The sequence below is a fragment of the Drosophila willistoni genome (genome assembly GCF_018902025.1).
Source record: "Drosophila willistoni isolate 14030-0811.24 chromosome 2L unlocalized genomic scaffold, UCI_dwil_1.1 Seg168, whole genome shotgun sequence".
NCBI classification, from domain to species: Eukaryota; Metazoa; Arthropoda; class Insecta; order Diptera; family Drosophilidae; genus Drosophila; species Drosophila willistoni.
Window position 1 is genome coordinate 694967 of NW_025814047.1, and position 20518 is coordinate 715484.

Below are 20518 nucleotides of genomic sequence, written 5' to 3' on the forward strand. Positions count from 1 at the left end.
ACAGTTTCTTCTTCTATGTTTTTTTTCCAAATTTTCATCTTCGTTTTCTAGCAGATCAGTTTTCCCGTTAGAAATGCAAATGTAGTCTTGATTTTTCTTCATTTCACTTAAAAAGAAAAAAACAAAAAATTATAAAAAGGGCGCGCTACTCCGTCGGAGGGCTAAACAAATAAACTCGTAAATTAATTTTGACACTTTTTTTTCCCTTTTGCAAAATTATGGCAGTTTTATGGTAATACGAGACGAAGAACTTGAGACGGAGACAATTAAGGTGAGAAAACCACTGAGAAACAGAGAGAGAAAGACAGAGTACAAAAAAAAGGACATACATACATAGGAAGAGGTAGTATAGGACTCTCTGCTATCTAAGTAGATCTTGTCTTGATTTCATTTCCTTTTTCGTTAAATTTGTATTGTGGCAAAAAAGTTTCTCCACTTGGTTATGCAAATGACATTTTCTGAAAATTCTCAATTGTTGTTTACTTAGCATACAGAGCCATCTATGGGCACTTCCACTTTCCCATTCATTTCAATTTCAACTGTAACTTTGATGTCATTCTTCAACTCTCAACGGTTCAGTTTACAATTTGCATTTCCAGTAGCAGCAGACGTCATTTAAGCTTATCTGATTGATGATGTTGAGTTGCGAGATCCTTAAGATCCTGGTCCTGAACAAACACCCAAGCACAGGGCACATATGTTCGAGATCTGTTGAAAGGCGCCTTTCCCCCATTTGCATTGAACGGCATATTCAAATTCTCATAAAGGATTGCGCCCGTCGTATCATTTATCATCGCCCATCGCGTATCCTAGATGATATGCCCAAGACGCAGGACTCGAACGCGAACGCGAACGCAGACGCAGACGCTGAAGCCGGATGCGGCGCATGTGTAATTGAGCAAAGGGTGGCGAGCTGCCAAACTTTATTAGCGCTCAGGCCATTTGACAATGTCCTTGTCTATGTCCTCGGGGTGGTCGTAGGGTCCTGACAAATAGCCTACCTAAGACAAACATTTCCAGCCAAAAGGGTTTTCGTGAAACGAAACGCAACGAAAGCAAAAGGGGTAATAGGGAAATGAGCATGGAAATGAAAGAAAAAGGGGTTGGCCCAACGTGATGTTCGTGGTGTTGATGGCATAAACACAAAACAAGTATTAATAAGAAGCAAAGAATGGAAGAAAAAAAACCAAGCCGAATGATTGACAAAGCTCCACACAATGTAAATTCTGTTTGGGCCCACACTGTAATGCCCATGAGATATGCGTTGCCCAGTCATGCCTATAGCCCAAGGCCATAGATCTTTGTGAAATCCTACAATATCCAACAGCCATCGGTGGGCTATGATATCAAGGATTAAATCTTAAGTCCTATCTAATCACATTTTCTTAGAATGTGCTATGAATTTGAGGAAAAATAAGAGAGAGTTGGAATCTTGTTTTAAAAAAACTATAAACTTAATTCTTTAGATAGACCTACAATCCAAACTTATAAAAATTTCAAGGGCATATGTAAGGAATCTTAGGAACAGGGTATATACAAATCTGTGTATAACTATCTTTCAATTAAACAGCTAAAAGCAGTGACTGAGAAATATTTCAAAATTTTATTATTCTAGTCTTTAACTGTATTCCAGAATATATAATCCATAACTTTTTACACGAAATTTCAAACCATTTTCAAATATGTATTTCTTTTAAAACCTAGATTCACTAAACTATCAGCTGTAATTGAAACATATCTATTTAAAAGATGATGATATATACCAAACATTTAGTTGTATACTTTTTCAAAAAGTTTTCGGAATCTTAAGAAAAGCATTAGGAAAAATAAGAGAGAGTTGGAATCTTGTCTTAAAAAAACTATAAACTTAATTCTTTAGATAGACCTACAATGCAAACTTATACAAATTTCAAGGGCATTTTGGGAACTTTCAATTAATCAGCTAAAACTATACAAAAGAAAGCATTATGTTGTAATAGAAATAAATTTCTATAGATATGTATTTTATGGAATTTTGTAGTTTGCAAGTTTTTTCACTCAACAATTGATAACCAAAAATGTAATTTTTCATTTCTAAAAATCGTTAATCTAGCCAAGAGTTCCACTTAAAACAGATTTGAGGATCAAGAAAACTACATATTATATAGAAGACTATATAAAAATTCGAAGTCTGATATATTTTGCTAAAAAATAACTAGAATCAAGCATTTCCTCTGATTAAAACTGATCTATACGAATAATAGCCTTAATTTTATAATAATTTGTTGTGGAATAAAATTGGGATTTTCAAAATAATTAGAGTTTAAGGATAATAAATTTAGTCATAACTATATTTTGAAAAGGTAAATTTCAATGTTAACTATAAGAAATTAAATGATAGACTCCTCAACGATTTGAGAAATCAGGACATTAAAGCATTAAATTTAAAACAAAACTTACCTTTACTGTTGTATTCTTAATGGGTTTGTCGACATCGTGCACATATTCCAATGTAATGCCATAGAACTGACCCTTATTGATATAGGTAATGCGATCATCCTCGCGCCTCTGCGATGAGCTAATCGGACTCTCCAAATGATAACGGAAGCCCACATTTGTGAAGCTTTAAAAAGGGAAGAAACAGAAATAATGGAAGAAATATATGAATTAAAGGAATCAATATAACTTAACTTTAATAACTTCAAGAAGTTTCTTCTAGGAACTTACATTTTTGGTATTTGTATTTTATCGGCATCATTTTGTCGTCCAAAATCATGCCAGGGCCTTGAGCGCGTTGAGCCATTTGTGCTTGTGTCTACCAGGGAGGTGGTTGGACTATTTTGGCTGCCATGGACCACAGTTCGTTGCTGCTGCTGTTGAAGGCTATTGACCGAAACGGGAATGCTGCCATTGGCATCGATCAAGGTGCCCGGCTGGCATAATTCCGTGTAGTCGAATGACTGTAGAAGAGGCACAAGAAGAGAAATATTTTGCATCGCCAAATTAGCATAAAATAATGTAAATGTATTGAGGTGAAAAAAAAAAAATGTATAAAAACATGCATATAGATTAGGATCAATATTTAATGGACACGTCACGCAATTAGTGCTGGCTACTACATATACTAGGCTACACTTAACAGGTTACTTAGGTTCTATATATTTTTTGGTGGGTTGATGAGTGGAGGGGGTTTTTGGGGGGGTTGGATGGGGAGGAAGTAAACCGACATTAATACTTGGTTTTTGGTTGTGTAAGTGAGTGTGTGTGTGTGTGTGTGTGAGTGTGTGTACCTGTTGAATGTTGGTCTGATCCCGCGGCGTTATGGCATGATCTGTACCTATGCCAGAGTCAGGACTCGGTAAATCCACTGTGAGTCCAGCAGCTGTAATGGCCTTGGCATAGATTGGAGTACTTTTGCCTGGATCCGATTGTTGTTGCTGCTGCTGCTGTTGTTGTTGCTGCTGCTGTGGATGTTGCTGCTGCTGCTGCTGCTGGTGTTGATGCGGATTATGATGATGAGTGCTGGTCAGCACTGTGGTTGTAGTTAATGGGGCGGTATTGCTACTAAAGCGTCCCTCATAGGTTAAAACGCCTCCCGGTTGGGATGATACGCTAACATCCTCCCCATACAAACTGCGCGTATAGCCACCCTGGCCATCGGGTGCAAAATATTCCCTGTAATAGGGCTCTGCAGCTATGAATGTGGTACTGGTTGTGGGCGGGGGACCGGGTGGTAATCTTGTTGCCGTATACATGCCATAATTATCGGCTGTGATATATGGTCCCGGACTGGGACTCTGTGGTTGCAATGAGCTCTGTGCTGCTGCTGCTGCTGCCGCCGCTGCTGCTACTGAGGCTGCTGAGCTGTTGCTTGTTGTTGTCGGATGTGAGGTCTGCAGGTGCAAGTTTTGTTTGTTGATGATGATGATACTCCATTCAAGTCTTCCTCTCTCTCTCTCTATCTCACTCTCGTCTCACTCACCTGTAGGTAAATCTGTGTGCCGCCCGTGGTAGCATACATCGCTAGTTCTAGATCAGTCGTGGCTGTCTCTGTGTGGGGACTAGTTGGTGGTGAATGAATTGAATCTGACTCTGACTCTAACTCCGCTTCTGTTGTGGCGTCCACATCGACTTGCAAAATCTGTGAAATTTGTTTGGGTTTTTTTTGGTTTCGGTTGGTGGTTGTTGTTCGATTTCAATTTGTTACAAATATTTTCAACAAAACAGTACAAAAAAAAAAAAACAAAACAAAACAAAACATTCATGTGCCTTGATAATTTTAGCCAACTTAAAAACAATAAAAACTGAAAAAAATAAATAATTTCCCCAACTAAAAACTAATTGGCATTTCCTAAGCTGCTACAATCGATCAAATGCCTGAGGATTGAGATCATATCAGTTTTTTTATGCAAATTAAATGATTTTTTGTAAACAAATTAAACTATATAAACTATTTCCAATCGAAATTGGTTCATTAAGAAAGCGATCGACCAACTGAACCTTTAGCCATCGCATTTTACATTGATTGATCGATCAGTGTGAAGAGGAAGGAAACGCACTGACCGACCCACCGACCAATCGACAGATAGTCAGACAGACAGACAGTCAACTATATTTGACCAATTCCCTCTGTCATTGTTGAGGCTAATGGTAGCGAATGCTATTTGGTTGATTGATGACTGATTATGGCCAAGGAAGGTCAGCGCCAGAGGAGGCAGAGAGCAGGCAGAGCCAAAGCGATCGACCGAAACGAGGTGACAAAAACTACTACAAAAGTGCGTATGCGCGTTGTGTGAGTTCTTGTATGGCTTTTTTTTTTCTTTTTCTTTTTATACCTTGTTTTTTTTTTTCTTCTTATTATATTAATATTGTTTTTGTGTTTTTCTCAGTCTGATTCATGAACAAAAGGTAAGGGAAAAAAACATATATATACATATATATATGTATTTGGATATGACCAACAACAGAGCTTATTGAAAATATCAACAAGTACAGTTTTTTTTTTTAATAAAAAGCTATAAAATGAAACACAGCCCGTGCGACAGTCGACAGTGGAAAGAAACCAATTAAAAAGCATCGTGTCGAGAGCGCGAAAAAAAAAATCACCATTTATATATGTATATACCCATATTGTACATATATAAATATGTAGGTATATAAGTATATATATATATATATATATGCATATGTTAATTATCATTGCTTTTTTATTGGTCGCCCAAAATGTCAAACGTTTTTGACTCTTTCACGGCATCAGCGACGGCGGCGACAACGACGACGACGACGACAACGACAAAAAGTGAGGTAATACACCCGAAGCATATTAGTGATACTAAGGCAATCGATCGATCTATAGATTGCTGCCACGCCCTGCCTAGGTCTAGCAAATAAATTAGCAAGTTAATGAAGATTTTGTGGCTTTAAGTTTGGGTCTCTGTTTTATACATATTTGGTGGGGAGGGGCGTTTTTTTGGCGACAAAGAGGGCAAGAGGAGGGCACGCAAAGCCTCCCGTTTTGGTCTAAAGAAAGTGAAATCAAAGTTATACCGCATCAGTCAGACGTCACAAAAAATCGAAACAAAATGAAAAGAAAAGAAGATGCTTACATCTTTTGTTGTTGTTTTTTTTTTTTGTGGGGGGGATCGAAACCGGTATGGGGTATATATGGCTATGGGGCGTTAGAAGAAGTTGAATTGACTTATTGATATTGATATTATCAAGAAGGCGACCATGTTTATTCAGTAATGAGGGGCTGGATTATACCATATATAGTATATGGTAGAAGAAGATTGAAGTTGATTTTTGATTTGTCATTGGTAATCACCTATTCTCGAGTTCTTTAAGTCTCTCTTTATATATACATATGTATGCCTATTTCATATAAAAAGTATTGATTAACAATTGGTTTAGAACACTTTAACTTGCTTTGTACTACCAAAACTCACTTGATTTTAAGGATATGTTTATCGAAAGTCTAAAGTACTTTTAATGGCATTTTTTTTTACTGATATTTATGTATCAATCTTTCAGTTATCCCAGAAACTATTGTTGAATGAAAAACTGAAGCCATAATCCAACCAAAGCTTGCAAATTATATATTTAATTAATGTTAATAGAGGAAGTATTTCACATGAATTTGAAAGGTGAGAAGGGTATAGGAATTTCGGCTTTAGTTAGGCCCTCGGAGTTTGCATTACTTATTGGCCACTTGATAGCAGCAGGGTCAGTACATTTGCCTGTAATAATTTATGGTATTTACTTTTGGATTCTGTATAATTTTTCATGAGTTGCCTAATTTTTGTCGCTTGTTTCTGTGACACACAAAAACACATTTGTTGGGTGTCTCTTTTGTTACTGTTTTTTCTTCTTTGTTGTTGTTATTGTTGTTGTACTGTATAGTATATCAAATTTAAATTTATACTAATGCTTAAACATTTTTGAATTGTTTTTTTTTTGTATAATTTAGCATCGATTTCTGACTTTTTTTTAAATTCTGTTTTATTTTTGGTGGTTTTGAGGTTTTTGTTGTTTTTTCCAAAAAGATTCTAGCTGCGAGCTAATTAAATTTGTTCATCAAAATCAATTTGCATTTTAAACTTTTGAACGTGCAACGTCAGAAAAGGCCTTGGGGAGACAAAAATCAAAGATTTGTTTTTTTTTCTTCGTCTTTCTGTATCTTTATCTCTGTGCGTGTCTTCTCTTTAGGTAACATTTTGTCTTTGTCTACAAGTGTGTGTGTGTGTGTTGTATTATAAAATGGCATTTATCTATGTGTGTATGTTTAGTATAGATCTGTATATATTGGTTATGATCAAGTGGCTTTAGAATTATGCTAAACAGAGGCAACTGACTGACTGCCTAGAGATGCCCGCTGCCTGCTTGCCTGCCCGCCTGGCACATATTTATGTATGAGGAAGAAATAAAAAATTTAAATAAAGCCAATTAACTATTTTAATGCCTTTGGATGATAAAAAGTGAAACTTCTTTTTTTTTTTTCTTCTTCTGTTGTCTACTTCGTTTTGTCATCTTGTTATTGTTGTTGTTGTTTTTTCTTGGCTGGCTGGGCTGGCATTTTATGAATATTGTTAATTCTCGGAAATAAAGTAACGAAACAAAAAAACCTTACAAAAACGTCTCAACTAAAGAATCATTTTATATGTTTATGTATTATTTTACTTTATATATGGTTTATGATTTTGTTTTTCATTGTAAAAATTAAGACATCAATGAGTCAGAATGTAAAGAAATTCCACAAAAAGCACCATTTGTAAAAATTGAAAAACTGGTTTAATTCAAAAAGAAAATCAATGGCAAAAACATTTTGTTAATCAATGAATCAGAATTGTTAAATTTTGTAGCAAACAAATTCCAATTGTAATTAAAGAAATTCTTAAACAAAAACTTTAGACTAAAATAGATTCTATTCTAATGGAAATTTGATAATTTTTTCAAGGTTTTAGTTTTTATGTGTCTTATATCCACAATAGAAATGACAAAAACTATTTTTAAAAACACTTTTAGAACATTAAGAAAAATGCATTAAAAATATCTTCAAATAAATAATCGAAACTATTTTAGAAAAATGACTTTGAAATTGATGTAATTAAGATTATAGCCAGTTTTTTAAACTATTTTTTTAGTTTATACTCTAATAGCTAACTATCTAAAACACTCTAATAATAGACCAGCATATTTTGGTATACCAAAATCTTTCAAACTTACGAGAGAGAAGTTTTCTATAATTTTTAAAGAAAAGTATGAAAATTTGCCTATAAATTACAAAGTAGTTGTTGCAGTTTTCTTTTCTTAGGGCCAATAAATAAAAGATATTTAAGTTTGATTAAAGCAATTAGTGACATTTTTATATACTTTCAATTAATACAACTTGAAAAGTAATTACTAAAGTTATTAAAGGATAGTAAATTTGTCACTTTAATATAGGATTTTATTATTTAAATAAGTACTTTAACTAACAATGAATCATAGTAGAGAACTTTGCATTACTCTAGAGTATCCATAGAGAGTTGTAATTGAGATGACTTGAATTCTTTCCCTTGATCTTGTGTTCTTCTATTTTTGGCAAAGTAAAAATTTAAATTCCTTTAATTGCCTTTTTGGATTTAAAAGTTTCTTTTTAACATCTTGAGTTATTGTCTAACTAAAATGTTTTATGTCTTTTGTCTCAATTTTTCTCTTCCTTTTTATTGTAATCACTTGTTGTCTTTAGACAAATATGGTTGTTGACGAATCAGAGTTTTGGTATTTCTAATTGACTTGGTTAGTACACACATAATGATTATACACTTTCCGGTCGAGTTTTTAGCCATATAGCCAAGAGGAAAGCAACAATAATAAATTGCCATAACCATACGCGATTCTGATTTCTGTGCCATAAATTAAGCTACCAAACTCCCCCCTCTCATCTCGCGCACTTAATCTGTCCCACGTCTAGCCCCCCAAGTGAGACAGACACACGCTGGCGAAACCTTAGACTTTAAACTATGCAACTGTCTCTATGCTTCTCTTTTACTCCCATACGCTTCAGCCTGTCGCTGTGTATGTAAATTAATAAGACAAATATTAAGAATAATTAACTGTCAATGCAAAAAAATAAAAAGAAAAATGAAAAAAATCTCTACATTTATTGTACGATAAATTAGAGTGCAATGCTAATTTTGTTTTTTTCTGTATATTTTATAAGCTGAACAACAAAGTTGGCTAAACGTAGGCAATGTTATGATGTTTTTTTTTTTTTGAGCTAACTGAATATCCAAAAGTCACAATCCAAATTGAATATGTATCAAAATCGAAATCAAAATCAATAACAATCAGTGTAGACAAGGCAAGAGTACAACAAATAGTTTTCTGTTTTTTTTTCTCTCTTTTTTTTGTTTAATTGCTGTTATTTTTGTTGGGGAGCATTGCGCGCCAAACAAAAGACTTAGAGCACAAACTTGTTGGTTGCGTGGGTGTTGCGGTTCGAACTGCACGCCCACACAGAGACCAACACACTCACACGCACACACACACACTCGGTTTGTTGTTGTTGTTATTATTATTGGTATGATCATTGAATTCTGTTTGTTGAACGCGCATTGCAGGTGTTTTATTATTGTTGTTGTTGTTGTTGTTGTATTGGTTATTCGTTATCTTTCATTTTGGTTGCATTTGGTTGGTAGGGCGCCCACTCATAGCAATCAAGCGGCACTTTTTCATACATATATCATATATCATAATATAATATGCAAATGTTGACATATCAAATTCGGTCACACACACACACACACACAGTCACCATTTCGCACTTACATTCTGAGAACAATCAATGTGTAACTGATCTGATCTGATCTGATTACACTTATTGTATCGAAACTTGAAATTGAATTGAAATTTGCTATATATTACGAAACGAACGACACATACGCATACGCATACGCAAAACGAACTAAACGGTGGTGCGTACGTACGGAGTGGAGATACGAAATGTTGAGATACGAAACGATCCTACTCCGACAGCGTGATACAACTGACTGAGGCCAGAAGTATGACAACAATGTTGACAGCGGCAAAGGCAACGGCAACGGCAACGGCAACAGCAGATCGGACTCGTACTCGTACTCGGACTCGGACCTCTACCTCACTCTACTGAGACACACACACACACACACACAAAAATACAACCACCTCACATACACATACAGTTGAGAGTTAACCACACACACACACACACATACATAGGAAGATGGAATATACATATATATACGCTGATATCGCCGTTCAAAATGGTTGGAATCTTAAAGGCTGTCGCAATATTCTCAGCCGGACGGACAGGGCGTAGCAACAAAAACAACAACAAAATACATACATACATGTCTTTCTATCTATCTATGCACTTGCCTCATATCTCATAATTAAGCAAAAAGGCAATCCGTATCGATCAAAGGAAGAGATGTGGAACTTATACGACCGGAAGTTGGCACTTAGCTTAGGCCAATTGTCGCTCTAAATGCAATTTCCCACACTATGAACATTGCAATTCGTTGTTGTTGTTGTTGTTGTCGTTGCAGTTTTCTTATTGTGCAGCAACATTTAATTATAAACTCAATCGAACTTGCAACATGCAACTCAAACATGACTTGATCTTAATAAGTGCGAATGAGAGAAATATATACAAATCACGTACGCTCACTCGCACACACAAGCAAACACACACACACAGAGACACATAAAAGACGAAGACGACGACGACGACAACGACGATCAGTTCGTATAACAGTTGGGCGGCAGTGGTATAACAGTTTCAATGCAAACTGTTGTTGCTGGTGGGGTTGGTATTGCTGTTGTTGTTGTTGCTGCTGCTGCTATCAAATAGAACGAACGACGAGCGCACAACGAAAACGACGGCAACGACGACGACGACGACAACAACAACAACTTAGCTGATTCGTATTGGCTGCAACCACTAACAACTCATTGCTCACTCACACAAACAATTGACAGACCAATTGCAGGTCTGTTAGACAGATAAAAAAAAAAACAAAAATAACAAAACAGCAGCAGCGGCAACGACAACGACAACAACAACAACAACTCTATGTGTACATAGATATCTATGGCTTGTTAATTGTTGTTGTAGTTGTTGTTGTTGGTAGTGATGTTGCTGTTGTACGACAGGATGAAGATGCGTAGTAAGTAGTAAGATGAAAAGGAGGTAGGATGATGATGGTACGTGATGATTCGGAAATGTGCTGGCAAGGGGAGGGTAGGGTGGGGTAGGGCAGGGTGATCTTATTCAAACTTGATTCTGGTTTTTTTCTTTCTTTCTTATGCGTGCGTGTCCATTAATAAAGTTTTACCTAAAGCTTTTGGGTTTTGCCTACCTTCTGCGTTATGACCGAACCCGCTTGGCCTGCTCCACCATTGGCTGCATTCTTGGGATCCTTGCGCAAGTCTTCGGGTTCTCGTTTGATGCTAATTAGCTGTTGTTGCTGTTGCTGCTGCTGTTGCTGTTGCTGCTGTACGGCCGTTGAGACAATTGAGCCTGCGCTCCCCACGCCTGCGGCACTGACAATATCGCCGGGATGTTGCTGATGTTGCTGCTGTTGCTGTTGCTGTTGCTGTTGCTGATGATGCGAGATTGTTGTGGTGGAGACAACACCAGTTGTGGTGGCAGCCGATGATGATGATGATGAGGGGTGTGAACCAAGCAGAAAGCCTTGAATTTCATTTTGCGATAGGCCAGAGACATCGATAGGTGTGGTCTGGCCATTCAGTTTGCCCGAGCTATTGGTATTGCTGCAAAAATATACAAGAGAAATCGAAGAGAGAGAGATGGAGAGCAAAAGAGATAGATAGGCAGAGAGAGAGAGATAGAGAGATAGAAAAAAAGAGTTGTAAAAAGATAAAAAAAGAGATAAGGAGAGAGAGATAGAGAGAGAGAGAGAGAGTGCAGCGCAATGCATTAGTTAACTGATAAATTCATAGACTTAATGATTATTAAATGCTAATAGTTAATCAACACCCACAGATATATATACTTATCAAATCAGTGTCGGGAATCAGAGCAGAAAGAAGAAATTTCCTTTCAGGCAGGAAAACCACCTGTGCCTGTTGCCAGTTAAAGAACCTGTGGGGATTCCATACTAGGCAACAACAAATTCCAATTCAACCGAACCAAACCAGATTCCAGATTCAACGCATCAAGTGCAGAAACAAAAACACAACAAACAAAAAAAAAAAAAAAGAAACAAAACCAGCCACGACAACAACAACAACAACAACAACAACGGCAACAACTTTGGCCAGTTGGCAACAAATTTGCACGAATCGAAAAGAAGAAAAAGAAAACAAAACAAATCGCACTGAATGGTCGTTTGTCGTGAGGAGAAGGAGAAGCAACACCATCGAACGGTTAAAACTGCCCCCTCCCAGCCCCCCGTCGATGCTGGCCAATCCTTCTACCCTCCTTGTATCGATGCCATCTTATCGCTTTATCAGAGACATATATAAGAAACTCTTATTTTAGCTTTGCTCTCTGACTGCAACAGTCATAAATTAGTTGTGTATGTGTATTGATAATCGAATATCGATAACTTTGTGGCACAAACACGACAAGAGACAGACATACATACACAAATACAAATACAGACCAGATAGGAGAGAGAAAAAAAAAGCCGTCCAGGAGACGACCCAAGGTCATCTTAAACCAAGTGATCCTTGCAGCTGCAAGTTTTGCATACATATATCTATATAGGGATGGCAAACCGGATTTCAAATGAATTGTTTCTCTCATTCATCTTCCTCTTCATTTGGGTAACTTACAATTAAAGCAACCCGTAGAGGAACCAATCTACATATACAAACCGCCAACAGGTTCTTAATTACATTCGAATTTGATTCTAATTTTGATAATAAATTTGTTCAGAGAGTGAGAGAGAGACCTGGTTAATCAGCAGCAATGAGCAATATCAATTTATCCGTGACCCAAATGACAAAACTCTGAAAATTAACTAATTTCTTTGAGTTTGTTTGGGATTACGGGAGGAGTTTTAAGGAGAATCCTTTCAACATCTTTCCTTAAATATAGTATTCAAACATTCATCTATTGATTAAGTTTAAGTCACTGATTTAAAAATCTTTCTTAGTTCTTGGTCAAACTTTTTAAACAGTATTTTAAAAAGCAATTGTAATACATTTTTTACTGTTATGTAGTCTATATGATAGTCTTTCTTATCGGCGTATGAAAACTGATATTTAAGGGCATTTAAGTTAAGTCTAGTGATAAGAATATAACCACAAATGACAGCAAAGCAATCTGTCCCATTTACTTATTTCGTTTGCAAAATTAAAATTGGTTTCTATAAATTAATTTATTTGGATAACCTTGTGAAACTTTTTCACAAATTTTTGGTCATCGCTGAAGAACAATACAACTAAAATATAGAAGGAAAAGAAAAAACGAAAAACTGCATATTTTGGACAAAATAATGTGATAAGTCTTTGTCCCACTTACTTATTGCGCGCACCTTATGTTGATTATCTAATCTTATTGCCCTTTACTAGCTTGGCAAATGTTTTATGAAATTTAAAGTATCTTCACAAATTTAAATTGCCAATTTTGTTGTTATTTCAATATTGACATAAGACACTATAAAGTTTATAGAGCTCTATGACAGAAAGATAATAATCATCTGTTAAAGTTAAAACGCAAACTTTATCTTCAATTCTCTTGATTAACAAAGTGATCATGGCCTGCTTTGAAAATTTTGTTTTAACTAACAATTTTTATCCTGCCGGTAGCCATTCATCAAAACTTATTTACTTTTCTCTTAAATTCCTTTAAATGATTAGTATAATCAAATCGGTAGAAGTTCCAATAACATTTTAATTGCCCAGTTTGGTATTTATTTTTGTTGGCTAATTGTTACGCTGTTTTATTATATTTAAATGTAAAATTATATACAAAATTTTTATGACTTTGCTAATTTGTTTATTGATTACCAAAAAAGCGAAAAAACCTAATTTGGAATTCCTATTACATACATTGATTTGGTGTGAAGAGAAGAGAATGATGTGAGTATCTTTCAAAAAAGTTTTCGGAGAATTTTGTATTTAAATGTAGTTAGAAAACATTAAAATTTATTAATTAATTGATTATATTCTAGACGAAAATTTGATCTAGTTTAAAATGAATCGAATATGTATCCTATATATAACCTTTGCCATTTAAAGCTTGTTCTTACATTTAGATCTCTAATGAAATTCTTTGATATTTCTGCACCTTGTCCTTTTGATCAATCTACAACCGCTCCCAGAGTTGTCTATACTGTTCGTGTGTGTGTGTGTGTGTTGTGTCTCTGTTGTGTCAGTGTCAATTCTGCCGTTAGTTAGCAGCTGTTGCAAGCTCTTGTTGTTGTTTTTGTTTTTTTTCCTACCACTTTGTTTGGCATTGCTCAAGTTGACAGTTGCAGAGATTGCGACGATTGCCCCATTTTCAGTTCTATTTTTTTTTTTTTTGGTTCGTTGTTTCTTTTTTTTTATCTTGTCCGGTTTTGCTGGGTTCTGGGATACGTTGCGATAGCTATCCCATGTCCCATGTTGCATGTCCGGTGTCCAAAATGTCCGGTATGTCGGTACCGTTTTCACCCGAAATTCTACGCGCCAAAATGACTTTGTGACCGCCGCCGAATGTTCGCTGCGGACAACGACATCGACATGAAAATTTTGTCTCTTTTTTTTTTAAAGTTTTCTGCAGAACATTTCGCTATTAAAACCAAAGAAAAGAAACCAACAACACACACACACGAAATGACACTCTCAATGTGCACAACATATAAAAAATTTTCGTAATATGATATGTGTCTAGTAAGAGATCGTGTGTGGTGGTTGGTTGTTGTTGTTGTTGCTGTTGTTTCTCTGGGGTTTTCTTCATATTTTTGTTTGGTCGTCTTTTAGGGTCAGACCGTGTAAATCACGTAGCGGCTAACATTTATTAGATACAACGAAACGAAATGACTCGGTTCTTTGGGCTTTTAATTGTGTTTCTAAGCCAAGTGACGACCTTTTCACGTGCCCCCACAAACGAAATGATGATGATGGTTTCGACAGCCCCATAAAAATAACAATAATAGTAACAACAAACAACAAAAAAGCACAAACCGAGAAAAACAAGCAGAGAAAACCATTTCATAATCACATACAGCAGATTTCCATAGAATTTTTGGCAAACTCAAAAACCCAAAAACCAACTCTTACCTCCATACCAACTCCTGGTCCTCCTCGGTATTATTATTATTCTCCTTTTCATGCGGATGATCGGCTCTGTAGTAGGTGTAAACGGGATAAGAGGAGCCATTGGTTGCCGACTGTTCACTCAATTGGATTTCAGCTGCCACTGCCTGCATAAGACCAGCAGCGGTTAGAGGTAGATGGCCATTATCCTGCTGCTGTTTGGATGATTCGTGCTCATAGTAGCGGGGTGGTGAATTGGAGGAGTGTTGACCATAATGGGAAAGTTGCTCTGGTTGTGCATGATGATGATGATGATGATGCTGGGACGGGGGAAGTGTGTGGGCATGTGTCTGCTGTTGTGGCTCCAGTTCATAGCCATTGGAGTCTGGTCGTCTGCTTGTAAAGGCATCATTGGGTCAGGGATAGATGGTTTTCAAGGGAAAATTGTTGTTGTTGTTGTCGCTGATCCAGCGAAAGGAGGACAGACGACGCCCATGTTTGGTGACAGGGCAATGTGTGTTGCAATCTCCATTAACATTTTCACTTGTATTTACATAAATAATTTTATCTTATACAAACATTGCAGGAACGGATCAAAAACATATTTAGGGGGGCCCCTACTCAAACATAAGAAGAAGACACAAGAAAACTTCTAGCAATATTTTGAAATTTCATGTATCCCAAAGATCTGATTTTCAATGGACTGAAGATTTTTCGTATTTATATATTAAATATACAAAACCTTATGTCTTTTTTTTTAAGATTAAGCTTTAACTCTCATAAATTAAACTACCTTTCGCTTTTTCTTTACTTTTATGGGACTAACTTTTATGGATTAATCATCTCTTTTTCTAAGAAATTTAATATTCTATTAATTTACCCAAGATCAAGATCAATAATAATAAATATATAAATCAATCAACTCATGAAAATTTATTTAAAAAAAAGTCTAAGGCATTGTCTCTAGTACTCAACCTCTTTTGTTAAAGTCCAAAATTAATACTCCGATATTGTAAATAAATAAACATTCCAAAAATATATATATCCCTAAAATTATATATTTTTATGTCTCTCTAAATTTGTCTAACAAAAATTGTGCCTTATATTAAGCTATAAAAACTGTTGTATTGTTTTATATAGAATCTTTATTTTTAATAAATTTTCTTATGATCACTTGAAGCGTTTTCCATAAATCTATAACTGTTTCAATCTAGAAATCTATAACTTTGTTCAAGAAATATTCGAATCGAAAATTAAATTTCTTTAAATTCAAAATTTATTTCTGACATTTTATGATTAATGTATACAATAATGTTCAAAATATACAAAAAATATTGCAATAACAGACCTTAACCCTCTAAAATTGAAGAGTGCCTCAAGGCACATATCGATACTAAATAAAATCATTAATTCTGACCATTTTCTAAATCATTTGGGAAATTATTTAATGCTAAAAAGTTTCATTTGTCTATTCCTACCTTAAGTAAATTTTCAAAATTTTCAAAACAGTATTAGTTTTCATTGTTTGTTATATTTTATGACAATCGATTAAAAACCCACGAGCCTTAGAGGGTTAAGCTTGCTTTAAATTCTTCAAAAAAACATTTGACAATTCTAACTTTTATAAATTTTTTCTGAAACCTTCAAATTTTCCACTAGTTTACAAATAATCACTATTCTTCTATGGAATTTTTATACTTTTGTAAAATTGGTAAATAAATTTTTAATAATACAAAAATTTTGTTTACTGTCTGAGCTATTTGGAATATGTTGATATAATTGCAAACATTTGCCTCAGAGTCCACCCACATATGTTTTACAATCCGCCCCTGCATTGGCTGTGTGTGTGTTTGTTTGCTTATGTGTGCGTTTTGCGGCATTTTTTTTATATATTTCGGATTTTTTTATATTTATTTTTATGCCAACTTCGTTTGGGCATCAAAATTGATTCGTTTAGCGCTATTAGCGCCATTAGAGAGGCGGCAGCCACAAAAAAAAAAAAGAAGACCGAAAAAAGTAAAAAGTAAAACAAAAAACCAAAACAAAGAAACAAAAATGAGAGAAAAAAAAAGACGTCAACTTTTTGTTAACACTTTCGTGGCATCCCCCCACCAACCGACCCTCACTACTGCCGGTACACCTCTTCTTTTGTTGTTGTTGTTTCGGGGCTCTGCAAGTGGTCCCTTAATTAATTACATATTTCCCATGAATGCTAAGTGCAAAAACCTACACAGAGAGAGAGAGAGAGAGAGAAGAAAAAAAATAAGTGTAAGAACATTTGCCGGCGAGCCTGTGATTAGGCAACACATCGGGGGGCAATTGCAACAAGTAGCTAAGAAACACAACAAAAAACAACAACAAAGTAAAGTAAAGTAAGTACAACCCTTTTATTTATTTTTTTTATTTGGCTACCCTGTGGATATTTTGGCACATGCAGCGCATTAGCACCTGAAAGCCAGGCCAATTGCAAAAGGGGCCGAACTGTGGTCGAAAGACCAGCCTGGGAAGTGCTAGAGGGTCCAGGAAAGAATCGCGTCGCATCAAATGTTAAACCGGTTGAATTATTAAGAAGCAGCTGCTTCTAGCTGGGCCTGGACCGTTACCCAATGGGCTCTATCTTCCTCTAATCATTAAATGTACATGATAGAGTAGGAAAAAGGAAGACAAAAACCTAAAGCACTAGATGAATGCGATCCGCTCGGACAGCGTCCAACTTGGGTTGGTCGCGATCCTGTCTGGCTGTCGCTGTCCTGCTTACCCTGCTAAGATAACAAAAGCCCTTCATTTGCATAATGCTTTCAGCCAACAAATCCGAAAAAGGATTCACATGGTCGTCTATGTCTTACAATTTTCTACGGTCGAATGAGTCGAGTCCTAGGTCTTCTTCTCCTTTGTGTGTGTCATTGTTTCTCAACGTTGGACATCGCACCTCAAATACATCATCTTCAACTACAATTCCCCTGCTGTCCGTGTCCGTGTCCGGCGCACCTAAACCTTTTTTCCGTTTAACTATGCCAAGCGGACAACCCCTTTTGCCTGACGGGCCAACGTCCTGCGGACACACATTTGCATAACGAAACGAACCTAACCGAACCGCTGGACGAAAAGTTCAACCCCCTTTTTCTTACTTTGCTGGCTAAGGACACGGCGGTAAAGCTGTGAATGCCCATTAAGTAAGAACATATCGAGATTTAAAAGAAATCCTTTTCTTGTCCTTTTTTTTGCCGTTGTCTATCCATTTCTTGTTGTTGTTGTTGCTGCTTTGTCTTGATCACAAACAATAACTGTGAAGACCGAGGTCCATTAATTTGTCCACAAAAATGCATGGAATCCTTTTGACCAACGGCAACGCGACTGTGTGAGTGTGAGAATCTTTGCCCAAGCGCTTTTCTCTGATTGGAATTGAGGTAAGGAAACTGTAGATGCTGCACGATGCTGCAGCTGCAGCAACGACCCAATAGAGTAGGGGCGGGGTTGGAATAAAATCAGAAGAAAAAAACAAAAAAAAAACAACAAAATTGAAAAAGACAAAATTGGTAAAGTGGTCGCGGGGAATTGCTTGTGTTTCCAAGCGTTTCGATGTCATTTGGGTTTTTGGTTTTGGGCCTGGGCATTTACATGATCATATTTTATGCAAATGTCCCCACTCAGAGCAAGAGAGAGAGAGAGGGAGATAGAAGGAGAGAGAGAGAGAGAGAAAGAGTCTCTAGAGCCAGCAGCGGTTTTTATTTTTCTTTACGTTTTTTTTTTTTCTCTTTTTCGGGGCGTGGGCAATAAATTTCTCATTCGTATCGCATTAATTACTACAATATTATCCAAGCAGCAGCAGCAAACAAAAACCAACAACAACAACAACAACAAGATATCAGCAGCGGTTCCAGCTGCCATATTGAAAATGCAGAGAGACCAGAGAGTGGACCAAGAAGAGATAAAGATTGAGGTAAAAGCTTTTGCTATTAGCTTACAAAAAGTTACACAATCCTTAATAAACACACACGCGATCACACACACACACACACACGCGAGGAGATTTTGCCTTGATCCTTGGCACATGGACGTCGTCTGTTCTGTTAGCCTGTTGGTTATCCTTTTACCGTGATTCCGATATCCAATCCGTATACGAAATGGCAAAGTGACTTGAGGCATCCTGCATGACGAGAGAGGACTAGTTGTAGGATACCTTTGAGAGAGGGAGATGGTTGTTACGGTCAAAACTTGGGAGGGGACTTGGGGGTAGTCTAGTAGGACTAATCAAAGCTCCATGTTGTCACTGTGATTGGGTTCTTCGGTTTGATATGCATATCTTTTTGGCGAGTACGTTTCTTAAGCGGATTACGCGACGCGTAGTTCAAATCTTTATTTCTGTGTTTTTTTGGTTTTCGTTTTGGCGCGCCACTCAAATCGTCGTCTCGCACTGGCTTATTCTTATTCTCTGATACAGATTCTGCGTTATGTGTATAAAATAATATACTTATTTTATATACATATATACTTTATGTACGTAGGTAGCTATATACATATATAAACTTGATGGCTGTTGTCGACCTTGTGGCTTTTCGATATCAACTGAAAACCACTTTGAGCGTTCGATAAACTTGTAGCGCCAATTCAGAGTTTTGGATTGTGGAGTGTGCGGTATGTGTGTGTGTATGTGTGTGTGGTGTGTGTTTGATGTGTGTTGTGCGGAGTGAAGTGTGGAGAGTAAATTGATCGAGCCGAGCGAGAGACAAAAATAACAACAACAACAGACGACAGTCAAAAGCGTTCGACGACGTTGAATTGTGTTAACATGTTTCTTTCTTGTCTCCTCAACGTCGTCGTCGTCGCCGTCTTCGTTGTCTTTGGATGCTGTTGCTGTTGTTGTTGCTGTTGCTGCTGCTGCTGGTGTCGCCGCTGCAGGTAGACTGCGCAGGTGAACAGGTTTGTTTTTGTATCAAAATAAAAAAAATAAGAAACAACAACAAGAAAATATGTCCAAACGCTGTTGCACCTTTTAATATTAATAATAATAAAATGAGAAACAAGAAGAAAAAAATATATCAACAGCTGACCAAAACGACCACTCAATACCCTAACAAAAATCCAATTGGGCAAACATAATAAGTAGCCAAAAATGATTTATATTGAATGTACTAAATCCTACCAATATAAACACTAAGAAATATTAGTATTAGTATTTAAAATATTACTAGAAACAATAAACTTCAACTTAAAAAATTTGTAAATGTTGAACTAAAACTTGCAATTTGACAATTAAGTGTTTTTTCGCTACGATCTGATCTCAAACCTAGCCGAAAAAAACTAATCCTTGCATTTGAGATACATCCTAGGATTCTTCCTCCAAGGATTAGCATACTTTCTGATAATTAACTATTTGAGATACTTTCTGATATTTAACTATTTGAGATATTTGATATTTGAATGTTTGATTTAATTTATTTAGCCATTAATGAATCCCAAAGTTTTAAATTGTTTTTGTCGATATCTTTAGCAATAAGTCCTTATTTTCTAACTAACTTGAATAAGTTTAGCTTCCATAAGTATCAAGATCTTAATACGAATGAGTTTAAGACAACTTTTATAAGTTTTCTCTATAATAAAATAAAAAGTATCATAAAGAAGCCTTAAATTCAAGAGTCTTTCAAAAAGAAGAAGAGTCTCTTTATTTGTGTTTAAATACTTTCAAATCGGAAATTCTAATATCACTTAAGATTATACAATCACAAGTAGACAGAGTTCTAACATTTTAAAAATCTAAAGAAAAACACTTCTTGATTTTTTTCCACCCCCTTATTACGACCTAAACTAA

The 20518-nt window shown here is 36.1% G+C and overlaps 1 protein-coding gene across 11 annotated transcripts in view; it reads right to left on the bottom strand.

Moving 5' to 3' along the window:
- Positions 1 to 20518, bottom strand: part of LOC6643264 (protein grainyhead) — a 51914-nt gene that overhangs the window by 14586 nt on the left and 16810 nt on the right. For 4 of the 11 annotated variants that reach the window (XM_023176298.2, XM_047009696.1, XM_047009697.1 and 1 more), the window contains exons 3-7: positions 10860 to 11274; positions 3962 to 4120; positions 3270 to 3872; positions 2707 to 2939; positions 2440 to 2602 (exon numbers count right to left, since the gene is read on the bottom strand). In XM_023176298.2, coding sequence (XP_023032066.1) covers positions 2440 to 2602; positions 2707 to 2939; positions 3270 to 3872; positions 3962 to 4120; positions 10860 to 11274 — 1573 coding nt within the window. Of the gene's footprint in view, positions 1 to 2439; positions 2603 to 2706; positions 2940 to 3269; positions 3873 to 3961; positions 4121 to 9288; positions 9307 to 10859; positions 11275 to 14733; positions 15103 to 18803; positions 19004 to 20518 lie in introns of those variants that run through there. The other 7 variants (XM_002066156.4, XM_015178240.3, XM_047009700.1 and 4 more) reach the window with 6 other exon arrangements.